Source organism: Colossoma macropomum, unplaced genomic scaffold (genome assembly GCF_904425465.1).
Source record: "Colossoma macropomum unplaced genomic scaffold, Colossoma_macropomum, whole genome shotgun sequence".
NCBI lineage: Eukaryota > Metazoa > Chordata > Actinopteri > Characiformes > Serrasalmidae > Colossoma > Colossoma macropomum.
Genome location: NW_023494794.1, coordinates 22,236,789 through 22,251,009, shown reverse-complemented (window position 1 = coordinate 22,251,009; position 14,221 = coordinate 22,236,789). Strand labels below are relative to the sequence as shown.

The following is a 14,221-nucleotide window of genomic DNA, read 5'->3' as shown; positions in this document are numbered from 1 at the left end:
TGGTGGTGATAGGAACCAGACGTCCACCTCTAAAAGCTCCCTCACAGAAAGTTTCTTTACAATGAACCGTTTCACATCAAACCACCCTGAATGGCTGAGCGAGGACTGACGTGCTCAGAAATTTTGAAAAATTGGTGGAATCCCCCTTCAAAAAAAACGCCACTGTGGCCGGGCGGTGATCTTCGGGAAGACAGAGTGAGAAAGAGAGAGCTGAAGGAAGTGAAAGACTGGGAAAGTAGAGAGAGAGAGAGAGAGAGAGAGAGAGAGAGAGAGAGGTGAAGAAAGTGAAAAACAGAAAGTAGAGAGAGAGAGAGGTGAAGAACGTGAAAGACTGAGAAAGTAGAAAGAGAGAGAGAGAGTGAGGTGAAGAAAGTGAAACCCTGAGAGAGAGAGAGAGAGAGAGACAGAGAGAGAGAGAGAGAGAGAAAGAGAGAGAGAGAGAGAGAGCTGTAGAAAGTGGACAATGCATGGTACGATGAAGCCGCTCTTCCTCCGCCTGGCGCTGCTGCTCTGCTTGCTCGGCTCGGCTCGGGGCGGTAAAGTGCTGGCGGTGCCCGGAGAGTACAGCCACTGGCACAACATGCGAGTGATCCTGGAGGAGCTTCTGGACAGGAACCACAGCGTCAGCGTGCTGGTCATGTCAGAATCGCCGTCCATTGAGCACGACAGCCGCTTCGACTTCATCGCCTTCGACGTGCCCATGAACTCCCAGGAAATCCACGCGCTCTCCGAGGAGATGATCCACCTGTGGATGCACGAGGCGCACACGTCCTCCAGGCTGCAGATGATCCTCAAGACTACGGATTTATCTCTGAGGATCCAAGCGTTCCAGAGAATCGGCTGCGGCGCCATGCTGCGCAACCAGCAGCTGCTGACCACTCTGAAAGCGGCCGAGTTCGACACGTTCCTGTTTGACCCCATGATCCCCTGCGTCGACCTGCTCGCAGAAATGCTCCAAGTCCCCTTCGTCATCTCTCTCAGACTGTCCTTGGGCTACACAATGGAGAGAATATGTGGTCAGATGCCAACCCCACCGTCCTACGTGCCCATCTCTCCAGTCCAGCTCACGGACCGTATGAGCTTCGCCGAGCGCACCTACAACGTGCTGTTGTATGGTTTCTACTCGGTGGTCTTCCAGATGTTCAGCATAGGGAGCCTTAACGGGTTCTACAGTGAGTTGCTGGGTAAGTTGCGGCCATAACATTAAAACCACCTCCTTGTTTGTATAGTCGTTGTCCATTTTATCAGCTCCACTGACCATATAGAAGCACTTTGTAGTTCTACAATTACAGACTATAATCCATCTGTTTCTCTGCATAGTTTGTTGCGCTGGTACGAGTGGATCAGATACAGCAGTGCTGCTGGAGTTTTTAAACACTGTGTCCACTCACTGTTCTATAATAGAACCACTGTCTTTACTAAAGAACCCTTGCCCCACCAGCAAGGTAACAATACTTGTTTGTAATACATTACAGTAATCAAATACATCTTATTTAATATCAAGCATCTGTTTCTTTATATGCACCCAGCTGTGGGTGACTAATTGTGCACCTTAAATACAGCAATACAGGCTGAACTGGTGAACTTAAGTAAAAACATCATCATGATCAAAATGACAAAATTTGACATGTCAATTCGTCCCCTTAGTATTATAAGGTTCTGTCTGCATTCTGAGCAGTTTTGAGATATTGAGACACCCTAAATGTGCTCTACATGTATGATATCAAAATCCTCTCAAATTTGTAAATTTGTTCTTCTGAAACAGGCCAAATGCAGACAGAACCTTCTAATCCTAAGAACTCACTTTCTGCTTGGAGTTATAAGGTTCTATCTGGCAAAACATGAAAAGAAGCAACAGTTTTCAAGGAACACAAGCAGTTAACTTGTAATTTATTTTAAAACATAAAACTAGTGTTGTAACAGAGTGTCTACATGTATCGGAAAGTTAAAGTTAATGCTTTCTGTGACAGTTTTTATTGTTTATTTATTAATTTATTAGGACCTTTATTTTTTGTTTTAGGACAAATCATCTTTTGTTTATTCAAAAAAGAATCGATTGATAGATTAAATTAAATAGATTAAATGTAAGTGCTGAATATTTTGTCCAGTGCAGAGACAAAGAAGCAGAACCTGATTGGTCCTCTTGTGGGTATTCAAAGTGCTGACTGGCTCGCAGAACCTTATAGAACTAAGTTAGAGTTTGACTTTGGAGACAGAACCTTTCTGTTTTCTAGATAAAGAGTCCAAAATGCATACAGTTAAAAAAAAAACACCCCACAGAAAGTTCAGGTGTCACAGAATAGGTATATTTAAATAACTCAATTTTGAATTGAATCTTATAATTCCAAAGGGTCGACTCATTGTCCACTTTATCAGCTCCACTTACCATATAAGTGCACTTTGTTGTTCCACAATTACAGACTGTAGTCCATCTTTTGTAAGAGTGTACTAGTATAAACCCCCCAGGAAAGCAACAATACTTTGTAATACATTCCAATTATCAAGTATGTCTTTAATATTAAGCATATTTCTTTATATGCACCCAGCTATTAGTGACTGACTGCACACCTTAAATGAAGCAATACAGGCTGAACTGACACTTAAGCACAAAACATTGTCTAAATTGCATCCAAATCTAACCTTTAGCATGAGAACAACATGTGAAACTACAAAAACTAAAAAAGGTTTTCAACATGGCCACAGCCCCCCCAGTGAACCATGGTGGTACAGCTAGGTACATACATGTTTTTTTTGGTTTTCTAAGTGAAAATAAGTGAACACAGCCTCTACGAAGAACACACTTTCTAATGCACTTTCTAATTGGAACAGAGCCTTTAAAGAAGTAACTTTACTGGAGAAGCCAAAAACATTCTTACATTTCATTGTAAGTTAATGTACATTGATTTTATTCATAGTCATTTTGGACCATTTCTATTCATCCACTTGTCATTGACACAGTGTAAACAGCAACTGTTTTTAAAAACATTTAAAAGACAGCAAAAAAATAGGTTTCATTCTGACTGCAGTGATTTATTTTCATATATAGGCATTTATTTCCTCAGAAAAGCACAAGTTTTAGAATAAACACAAATAACATCAATTCATTAAGTGTTGATTTTCTGTATGTCTGTTTAAATTTTAATCCTAAAGTTAAACCTCTTCTTAACCAAGCCCAGTATTATTTAAAGGTGCCATTGAATACTTGGGCCCAATCCCATTTCACCCTTTGCCCCTATCACTTAGCCCTACCCCTTTGTTTTGCGCATTTACGCCTAGGGGAAGGGTGTCCTGATTTTTGTTGAGACAGAGGGGTAGGGTGATGTGTTAGGGTTACATGGCCCTCCAAACGGAGATTTTTCAGGTTCACACTTCAAACAGACTGTTATAATAAAAAAAAGAAAAAAGCAGCAAGATGGCTGCACAAACGACCAAAGAAACCCACACATTTATATATTTTCCTCTGTTATTTTAGTTTAATGTCGTTTCAATGTATTACGGTCCTTTTCTTCATTACAAGCATACAAAAACGCTAGTAGTATGCTTAAGTCTCAATAGCTTGCTAGATAAATTTCCTGTTCCACCTTAAATGGTGCAGCTTGAGGAGCCAGAATGTAACTGCTGCCCATTTAAGGTGGAACAGGAAAATTTGAACAAGAACCTGGCACAAAACTGACTTCAGCCTCATGTCACTAAAAAATCAGGGGTGGGTGATAATAAATAATTATCACATCCCCCTCTTTGAAGACATTTGATGTCCTATATGTAACTAAAGCCCAGCAGTGAGGTTGCTGACATTTACCCTCCTCTGCTGTCACTGCAGGCTGGCAGGGTCGCCTACAGAGCAGCGCTAATAGCCTGTTAACGAAGTAATGTTCTTCTTCATTTGAGGGTTGCTCCATTTCATAGGGAAAGAACCCAGTTCCAAGGGACAAGGTGACACTCGAAAACAAGGGGTAGTGGTAAAAATAAGAATTGGGACTGGGCCTTAGTTTGGCTAATCAGTCCATTATTAAATCAGGTGTGATGGTGTTGGAATTTAACAAATCCTTTCAGTGGCTGGAGACATTGAAGAGAAATCTGGAACCACGTCTTTGTTCTTTGTTCAGTTTTAAACAATTTGGCTAGGTTTTGGGACACTACTGTGTATGTGTATATACACACACATACATGCATGCTTTACATGTGTGTGTGAGTGTGTGTGTGTATTCCCTGTGGATCTTTGTAAGAAGGCACCACCTTCTTTCTTTATGATCTTAGCCCTTACATTACATACAAAGAGAGAAGTAAGTCACATTATTGGCAAAGGTCCAAGTGCTTTCAAATCGGCCTTGTGGATTGCGTAACGTTATGATTTCTGGCCTCTGACTGGCCAGCTAGTCAGTAGGTCTGCCTGTGAAGTTCAGACTGCATGCTAAGCCAAGTCTGTTTCACTTGCTACGATGACTGCATATGAGAGAGCTGCTTTCTGCCTTCTGCTTCTTCTCACTCTGGGCCAGGCTCCACACTTTGTTTTGGCAGGAAAGATCCTCGTCTGGCCAGGAGAATTCAGCCACTGGCTCAACATTAAAGTCATCATAGAAGAGCTAATTGCGAGAGGACACAGTGTGACTATAGTTACCCACAGTGCTACACCATCAGTGAAGACAACTCCGTCTCCAGGCTACAATGTGGACATTATCCAGGTGCCCCACACCAAGCAGGACTTCACTGACCATATGGAGAGCTTTATAAAGTACATAACAAATGACCTGCAACATGACAACATAATCCAGGCTTCTCTGAAGATCAAGGGTATCCTGGAAATAGCCACAGAGCAGAACCAAGCCTTTTGCCGGAATCTGTTTGCACGTGAAGATCTTCTGAACAAGTGGAGTCAGGAACAGTTTGATCTTCTACTGACTGATCCCATGAATATGTGTGGGGAACTTCTGGCCCAGAAGCTGAATCTGCCATTTATCATCAGTCTGAGGTTCTCTTTCGGGAATGTCTTGGAGCGACTCTGCGGACAGATGCCAACACCACCCTCCTATGTGCCAGGAGTCACCATTGGTCACACGGATCAAATGCATTTCCTTCAGAGAGTGAAGAACCTTTTGTTTAATGTCTTTCAAGATCTTCTGCTTAGTTCTGTGACTGCCATAAAGTGGGATTCCTTGTATACTGAGGTCTTGGGTAAGTGATATTTCTTTGTATGTTTTAATTTAGACTGCAGGTTAATACCACCATTACGGGTCTAATTAAGTGCCGTCAAGTCGATTCTGACTCCTGGTGACCATATGATAGTGTTCCTCCAGAATATCTTGTGTTCTGTTTAGGTCTTCACATATTCACTCTTTAATGGCTTGTTCACGATTCCTCTCCATCCATCTTGTTGGTTGTCTTCTTCCTATTTACAAGCATAAATGTCTTTTCCAGTGGTTATCTTTCATAATACGTCCTAAAATAAGGGCTTCAGTTTGGGCTTCTGAAACCTGATTTGTCAAGGATCTATTTGCTTATTTTGTTTGCAATTCAAGGAACTCTCAAAAGACTTCACCAACACCAAAGTTCAAAAACATATGCTTCTCTGACTACATGTTCACTATACAGGTTAAACAAGTATGCGGCCTGGTGAAATGTGGAATCTGTCTGTTTGTCCATGTTCTGTCATGACTGTGGCTTGTAGATCAGTGCAGATGTTTCTCAGGGGTTAGGGGTGCACCAGTACACCTGTTTTCAGATTTGATTTAAATTTTAAAGCTTTGTGTTGAAAAGGTCTGGATTCTGCACAGCTGTAGTTAAATACTCGACAGATTGGTTTGGCTTCATTTTCAAATAAAATGCCTGAGCACTGCCCTCTAACAAAATAACCCCAAAAATCAACAGCTCCTAAAATTTATAAGAGACTTCAGGAAAAGGGCATGTTATTTGAGCATGGGGCGTGAGCATAGCATAAGCCCCGCCCACTTTACCCTAGTGGGATGCACCCAGACACATTGTTTTTATCATTGACAGTGGTTTCTACAAAAGACAGCAAATGAAAGATGCTCGAAAGACACAATATTGAGAGAATGTTGTCAACACAATATGAAGTTTTGAATTCTCATTTACCTCCCCATTTCCAAAAAAGTTGGGAAAATGTACATAAAAATAGGATGCAATGATATGCAAATCAAGTACACCATATTTTTTAAAGGAAAATACTACAAAGACAACAAATCAAATGTTGAAAATCAGAAATGTTATTGTTTTTGGAAAAATATATGCCCTTTTTGAATTTGATGCCAACAACACGTTCCACAAAAAAGTTGAGACGAGGGCATGTTTACCACTGTGTTTCTTCACCTCTTCTTTAAACAAACACTGTAAGCGTTTGGGAACTGAGGAGACCGACTGCTGCAGTTCTGAAAGTGAAATGTTTTCCTGTTCTTGTTTGATATAGGATTTCAGCTGCTCAACAGGTTAGGATCTCCTTTCTTGGATTTTTCATTTCATAATGCACCAAATGTTTTCAGCGGTGACAGGTCTGGGCATATGAGCCATGCTGTTGTAATACATGCAGAATGTGGTTTAACGTTGTCTTGCTGAAATAAGCAAGGCCTTCCCTGAAAAAGACGTTGTCTGGATGGCAGCATGTGTTGCCAAAACCTGTATATATCATTCAGCATTAATGGTGCCTTCACAGATGTTCACGTCACCCATAACATGTGCACTAATGCACCCCTATACCTTCATGAATACTGGCTTTTGAACTGTGCACTGATAACAAGCTGAGTGGTCTTTAGCCTGGAGGACACAGTGACCATGATTTCCAAAAAGAAATTCTATTCATATTTTCTAATTCATATTTTGTTTTGTCAGACCACAGGACACTTTTCCACTTCATCTCAGTCCATTTTAAATGAGCTCGGGCCCAGAGAAGGTGGCAGCATTTCTGGATCCTGTTCATGTACAGTGTCCTCTTTGCGTTTTACAGTTTTGACTTGCATTTGTGGATGCCACAACAAACTGTTTTCACAGACAGTGCTTTTCAGAAATGTTCCTGAGCCCATGCAGTGATATCCACTACAGAATCATGTCTGTTTTTAATTCAGTGCTGCCTGAGGGCCCAAAGATCATGGCCAGCGAATACTGGTTTTTGGTCTTGTCCCTTGCATACAGAGATTTCTCTGGATTCCCAGAATCTTTTAATGATATTATGTACCGTAGATGATGAAAAGCAAAAGTTCTTTGCTATTTTACGTTGAGAAACATTATTCTTGAATTGTTGCACTATTTGCCGGCGCAGTATTTCACAGAATGGTGAACCTCTCCCCATCTTTACTTCTGAAAGACTCTTTCTCTTACTCTTTTTATACCCAATCATGTTACTGACCTGTTGTCAATCAACCACCAGGTGTTTTGTTAGCATTACACAACTTTACCAGTCTTTTGTTGCCCTCGTGCCAACTTTTTTGGAATGTGTTGTTGGCATCAAATTCAATATGGGCATATAGTTTTCAAAAAACAATAAAAATTCTCAGTTTCATTTTTTATATTGTTTTGATATGTTGTCTTTGTACTATTTTCAATTAAATATAGGGTTTAAATGATTTGCACATCATTTGCATTTTGTTTTTATTTACATTTTGCACAGCGTCCCAACTTTTTGAAATGGGGTTGTATTATTACAGCAGTGACCCCTGAAAAGTTTTGCGTAAACCCCTTGCCTCACCTCATTTCCCTTAACAGATCCTGTCGCAACAAGAAAGTGCCAAACTTTTCATAAACGTACACATTATTTTTGTTACAGCACTGTAATTACAACTATTGCATAGCATGCAGTAAGCTGTGAATATGAACATAAGCAACATGACTGCATATCAATATGATGCATTCAACTGGCCGAAATGATCATGCTTGTTGCTTCTCAAAAGCTTTGCATCTTGGCTGTTGAAACAAAGTTATAAGGACAGATACATTTGATTCAAGGCCCATTGAAATCTCCACAATTGTGCTTGTTTATTTGTCTGTAGAGCATGAAATTTGTCTGTGGAATAATGGCGCCAATGGTGGTTTTAATGCACCCACACCAATGTAAGGGAAGGCTAGAGAACATCACTAGGCCTGTTTTACTCGTACTATACTCTTAAATGGTTCTTCAGTGGTTCTATATAGCACCAAAAAGGGTTTATCTATTGTTACAAATTTGACCTCATATACATACATAACCATACATGACACATTCTCTATCAATCTGAAGAACCATTTTCACTATGCAAAAACCATTTAACCATGCAAATGGTACTTGTGAGTGTCCACGGCTCTGTGTAGAACCACTGTCTTTACTGAGGAACCCTTGAAGAACCTCTGCATGGCATGCACAGCGCAAAACGTGTCTGTCATTTCGGCGCTGATGAACAGGGCAGAGCTTTCACACTGTCAGCGTGAGCGTGATCATTATCAAATGAAATTCTGCTTAAACATAATCTGCTGCATACAGATCACCTGGTTGGCCTACTAGACCTGAAATTATTGCCCAATCACAAGTCAGAATGTTGTTGAGAGTAAAAGAATGTAGTATGGTTTTTTATGGGTTACAAAAGTAAAGTGACAGATTTGACTATTTGTTCATTTCGTTCATTGTTCATATTTTTATTTCTGGGCACTTTTACACAGAGGGAGCTACTATGAGGGGTGACAGAATGCAAGGTGGTACTGTATAGAAAGCTAGTCTCTAATAATTTTTTATTGAATGAAGCGTTTCAATTAAGAATCTTTCAGTAAGCCTTAAAAATAACATGCAAAAACAAAGGTACAATCATTTTTGAGACCCTGTCTCTTTGGTGACCCCTCCTAACACCTTCTCTTTACTGCTCCACATAACATAAAATAACCTTTAAATGATTGAAAGGAAGGAACGCACGCACATTAACTGAAAGTCATTTGTGTTTTCTCCACAGTAAAGCATATAGAGTATCCGTATAGAGGAAAACATCAATATGTATTCACAGCAATGCTTTTACTATTAATTCTAGCCTCTCACCTGACAGCAAGGTTATACATCAAGGTCTATGGAGCTGTAAAGTACATATGTAAAGCAAACAGGCCCCCGCTCTCTATCCTTTGCCCCCATTCACTACCAATGAGCAGTGTCGTCAGAGGTCAGAGTTAGTTTGTCAGTTGCGTGCAGGCTAAAGGTAGAGATAGTGACTAGTGTTTAGATAAATGTGCATGATTTTATTCTGATATTTTCTCCCCTTGGTAACAATTCATTTAAGTTAAAAGTCAAATAAATTAAAATCTTGTCAAATAAACCAAAAGTTAAAGTGAGAGTGTGGTGCTACTTTCCTACCCAAGAGGGAGCTCTGCTCTTTCTGATTCTCAGCATTAGAAAACTAGAAAAGGGTCATCTGGAGATGCATCTGATATCAATATGAATTACACCCTTTAAAACAAAAGTAGCTCTTCAAGCGTTTTTCAGTAAAGGCAGTGGTTATTTATAAAACTGTGGCAACTCAAAGAACCATTTAAATAAACAGTTCTTGGTTAAATGTTTTTTCTCTATGATTAAAAACCTGTTTGTGGCAGGATCTGTGTCCCCTCAGCAAAAACGACAGACCCTAGAGGCAGCATTGCAGAAAGAAGCAGACATATTTTGCTTCTTCTTTCCACAAAACAAACCAAAACTGCTGCTTTTCAGCCTCTTGCTTATACACACTCAACTGAAACTATGTCCTTACTTCTTCATTGATTCATGAACACACTAACTTCGAGCTTCTTTCTTTCTTTCTGTCCATTATCTGTTCATTTCTCTCCCTCCTATCTACACTCTACCCTCCTCTGACCACTCTTCAAGGTCTTCTGCAACACTGTCATCTAGTTGAGCAGCCCTCTTAGGCCTATTAGCCCAGTCAGAGTTTATGGCACTCCACCAGCATCTTGGAGAACTCATTCATTTCCAAATGGAGATGGAATGACCAACAAAATACTTAATACTGTGGAATAGTACAGTGTCAGTATTTTTATTGTAAACGATTATTCTCTTAAAGCACATTTTAAAAGTCAAAAACAATTATTTGTTAGCAAATTTTTGAAAATTTGAAAACATTTTACTGCAGTAACAGCTTTAAGTCTATTAGTGTGAGCTTTGCACACGGCTTTGGAGAGATTTTTACCCATTGTTCCTTTGCTTCTGGTTGTTCAAATTGGTTGGATGACACTTGTGGACTCCAAAATTTATTTATTTTTTTGAATTTTGTCCAATTTTCTCCCCAATTTAGTTGTATCCAATTCCACCCACTAGTTACAATCCCCCAATCACACGATACCTCCAGTGTTAGGAGGGCGAAGACGAACACAAGCACTAAAGTGTCATTTGTAATCTATACGAATCAGATGACTTTTAAGGGGGATGAATACTTTTGCAAGGCACTGTATGAAATAAAGTATGAAATCGACTACATACCTGTACACTGTTCTTTAAAAAAGCAACTCTCGTATATGTTGGGTGTCTTTTCCCAGACATTGGCTCATCATTGCTGAACATTATTATAAATACCTTAATGACAACCTAAACAACTCATGAATCCCCACGACTTCACTAGTACTTACTTGTGTCAAATCAGCATTACTGATAGCACTTTTATTGTTTTAAACTAAACAAATGAGCTGAATTAGCCCACATTTCACTATAGCCATAGCTATAACTGGCAAGCTAGCAAACATCCCCAGTTTTATTTCACAGTCTTCAGATGATAAAAGGTATGTTCATGTTATACAGCAGCTTGTAGCAGACAGTAAGAGCGGCTTAGTCATGCTATTCGGGTAAGCAGTGCAAACACGTCTTCGCAGTGCGAGTATGTGCAGGACTAAACAGCTGTATGGTTGTTAAAATCAGTATTTCTGTATTTTATAATAGCAGTGATAAGCAATAATTTCTGTTTTTGAACTGTTGTGTGCTACGATCGTGACCTGTTTTGCTGTTGCTGAAGAGAACTGTCGTAAAACATGGAAGAGCTTTACTGACGTAAAGGTCGGATATGATTGGCTTACAACTTATGAAGTCTGATTTAACTGGCCAAGCCGTTACTCTTTTCCCTAAAGCCAAACAACAGAGGATTGCCATCTCCTCTTATGTTGGAGAGCCTCTGTCAGCACTGTTAGGCTCTTTGCCTTTCTCTGTCCACTCCCCATGGCCCACGGGTAGGCCAGGCGCCCTCTTTGGCCACCCCTAGCAGCTGTCGGTGGCGCTGGGTAATAAAACTGGTTAAAAAATCGTTCTATGTAGCACCAAAACAGCTTCTGCTACTGTCATAGAACCTCTTTTTTATATTTAGTGTGTACTTAGTAATTATCTTAAAGATGTAAATAATCATACTTCCAATTATTCTGTACTTTGGAGAAAAGGACATGCTGCTGTTTTCTCCAGCTTATTCTTACACAGTGAAGTGGAAAGCCTTTTTTTCTTTGGACAGAAATTGCGCCTGTTATATAATAACAGGTTTTTCCAGTTACGACAGAGATTGTGAATATTAAGGGAATGTCATGCTAATTGGTGGGTTAAGCTGTTATGAGAAATATTTGTGGTCAGTTCTGTTATCCCTTGTTCTCAGGTGGAAATAAGACGGAAATATGTGTTCGAAACTGGGCTGCATATCAACCGGTTATTAGTAATGCCTAATGAGATTTGTAAGAAGGCACCACCTTCTTGCATTGTGTTTGTAGAATTCAGAGTCATGTGATGTGATTTCAAGAACACACAGTTCCCAGGGGATACAGCCATGGAAATAAACTGCTAAGGTGGTAACGTACATTATATGCTGGCTATTCTCTTACGTTGGATTACGCAATTTTGGATTTCTCGCTATTTAGGCAAAAGTTGTGCCTTTGAAATTTAGTCTGCCTGCGGAGGTGCCTGGTTGTAGTTGCTACCATGACTGCATGTAAGAGACCTGCCTTCTGGCTTCTGCTTCTTCTTGCTCTGGGTCAGGCTCCGCTCAGTGTGAGAGCAGGAAAGATCCTGATCTGGCCAGGAGAATTCAGCCACTGGCTCAACATGAAAGTCATCATAGACAAGCTAATCGCAAGAGGACACAATGTAACCACAGTTACCCACAGTGCTACACCATCAGTGAAGACAACTCAGTCTCCGGGCTACGATGTGGACATTATCCAGGTGCCCCACACCAAGCAGGACTTCATTGACGGTTTGGAAAAATTTATGAAGTACTGGACATACGAAATGGCAAATGACAACATAATCCAGGTTTCCCTGAAGATGAAGGAAATCATCGACTTGGTTGCAGAGCAGAATTACATCTTTTGCCAGAATCTTTTTGCAAGAGAAGATCTCCTGGAGAAGTGGCGTAAGGAAGGATTTGAGGTCCTTCTGACTGACCCCATGACTACATGCGGGGATCTTCTGGCCCAGAAGCTGAATCTGCCATTTATCATCAGTCTGAGGTTCTCTTTTGGGAATGTCATGGAGCGACTCTGCGGACAGCTCCCAGCGCCACCTTCCTACGTGCCGGGGGTCACCATTTGTCACACGGATCAAATGGATTTTCCTCAGAGACTCAGAAACGTTTTGTTTAATCTCTATCAGGATCTGATGTTCAGTCTTGTGGTGTCAGCGAAGTGGGATTCCTTGTATGCAGAGTTTTTGGGTAAGCAATTCCCAGTTAAGTTATTCTTTGCATGTTGTAATTTAGATTACAGTATACGTTTAGTTAATCGTTTCTTATGCTGAAAAAAAAAATGCAAGAGAAAACATGCACTTGCTCTCGGTCTCCTGAGCGTATTAAGTACCATCTAAATCACGAGAAGCACAAGCGCATCATTTGGTAATTGATTTGTTGCTACACAAAAGCGTTAATATGAAAAGACAAGAAAGAGTTTGATGTAGTATTTAAACACAGCTAAAGTTTTGAAATGTACCTTTCACTCCCCAGTTCATACAGTCCATACATGGAGGCTAAATCCTTCAGTTGCTTTTGTGATGTCATGAAAACAATACATTTACATACACTGATCAGGCATAACATTAGGACCACCTCCTCATTTCTACGCTCATTGTCCATTTTATCAGCTCCACTTACTATATAGGTGCACTTTGTAGTTCTACAGTTACAGACTGTAGTCCATCTGTTTCTCTGCATACTTTGTTAGCCCCCTTTCACCCTGTTCTTCAGTGGTCAGGACCTCCACGGACCCTCACAGAGCAGGTGCTATTTGGGTGGTGGATCTTTCTCAGCATTGCAGCAACACTGACATGGTGGTGGTGTGTTAGTGTGTGTTGCGCTGGTCTGAGTGGATCAGTTTTTAAACACTGTGTCCACTCACTGTCCACTCTATTAGACACCCCTACCTTGTCTGTCCACCCTGTAGATGTAAAGTCAGAGACGATAGCTCATCTGCTGCTGCACAGTTTGTGTGGGTCATTCCTGTAGTCCTTCATCAATGGTCACAGGACGCTGTTGGCTGGATATTTTTGGTTGGTGGACTATTCTCAGTCCAGCAGTGACACTGAGGTGTTTAAAAACTCCAGCAGTGCTGCTGTGTCTGAGAAACAGATGGACTACAGTGTGTAATTGTAGAACTACAAAGTGCACCTATATAGTAAGTGGAGCTGATATATATGGTCGTAATGTTATGCCTGATCGGTGTGTATCCACTTAATCCACCTACAGCAGTTTAGCCCCTGCCATTCACACTGAAATTATAAGGAATATGTCAACCGGGGCTGTTTTTTGAATGAAACACATTACAGCCAATCAGAACAAAGCTCATTTACATATCATTGCTGTGCAAAAAACAAATCTCCATTTTTGTCCTTTTTTTGTCTGTCCTTTAAATTGTTTAACAAATTTATGGTGAATGAACCAATAGAAATGCTCCAAAATCATTTCGTTACATTAACTTACAAGTTAAGACCATTTTTCCTTCGCCTGTAAAATGACCATTTTGGAGATACTTAAAAAAAAAGCATGTTTAATTCTAATCGATATATGGAGGTTGGACAATTTTCATGAAAAAAATTAATTATGACTTTTCATACAAAAACATACCCAGAAGTGGAGGGGGGGGATGTTAAAGAAGAATGTGGAATATGGACCCTTTAATTCTGACCTCAGCCACTCTCCTGACTTTAAGCCCATTCTTTGTCAAATTGTAAAGTACATTTAAGGTAATGGGTAACAGGCATCAGTTTTCAGAGAATAACCTTAAACGTCAGCCTGAATAATTGTTCTAGAGAGGGTCT

At 40.3% G+C, this 14,221-nt stretch overlaps 1 protein-coding gene across 3 annotated transcripts in view; it reads left to right on the top strand.

Moving 5' to 3' along the window:
- The first annotated feature begins 382 nt into the window (after positions 1 to 382).
- Positions 383 to 14,221, top strand: part of LOC118814809 (UDP-glucuronosyltransferase 2C1-like) — a 46,921-nt gene continuing 33,082 nt past the window's right edge. Inside the window, exon 1 of one of the 3 annotated variants that reach the window (XM_036580605.1) lies at positions 383 to 1,184. In XM_036580605.1, coding sequence (XP_036436498.1) covers positions 464 to 1,184 — 721 coding nt within the window. In that variant the 5' untranslated portion in view covers positions 383 to 463. Of the gene's footprint in view, positions 1,185 to 4,408; positions 5,173 to 11,880; positions 12,627 to 14,221 lie in introns of those variants that run through there. The other 2 variants (XM_036580598.1, XM_036580606.1) reach the window with 2 other exon arrangements.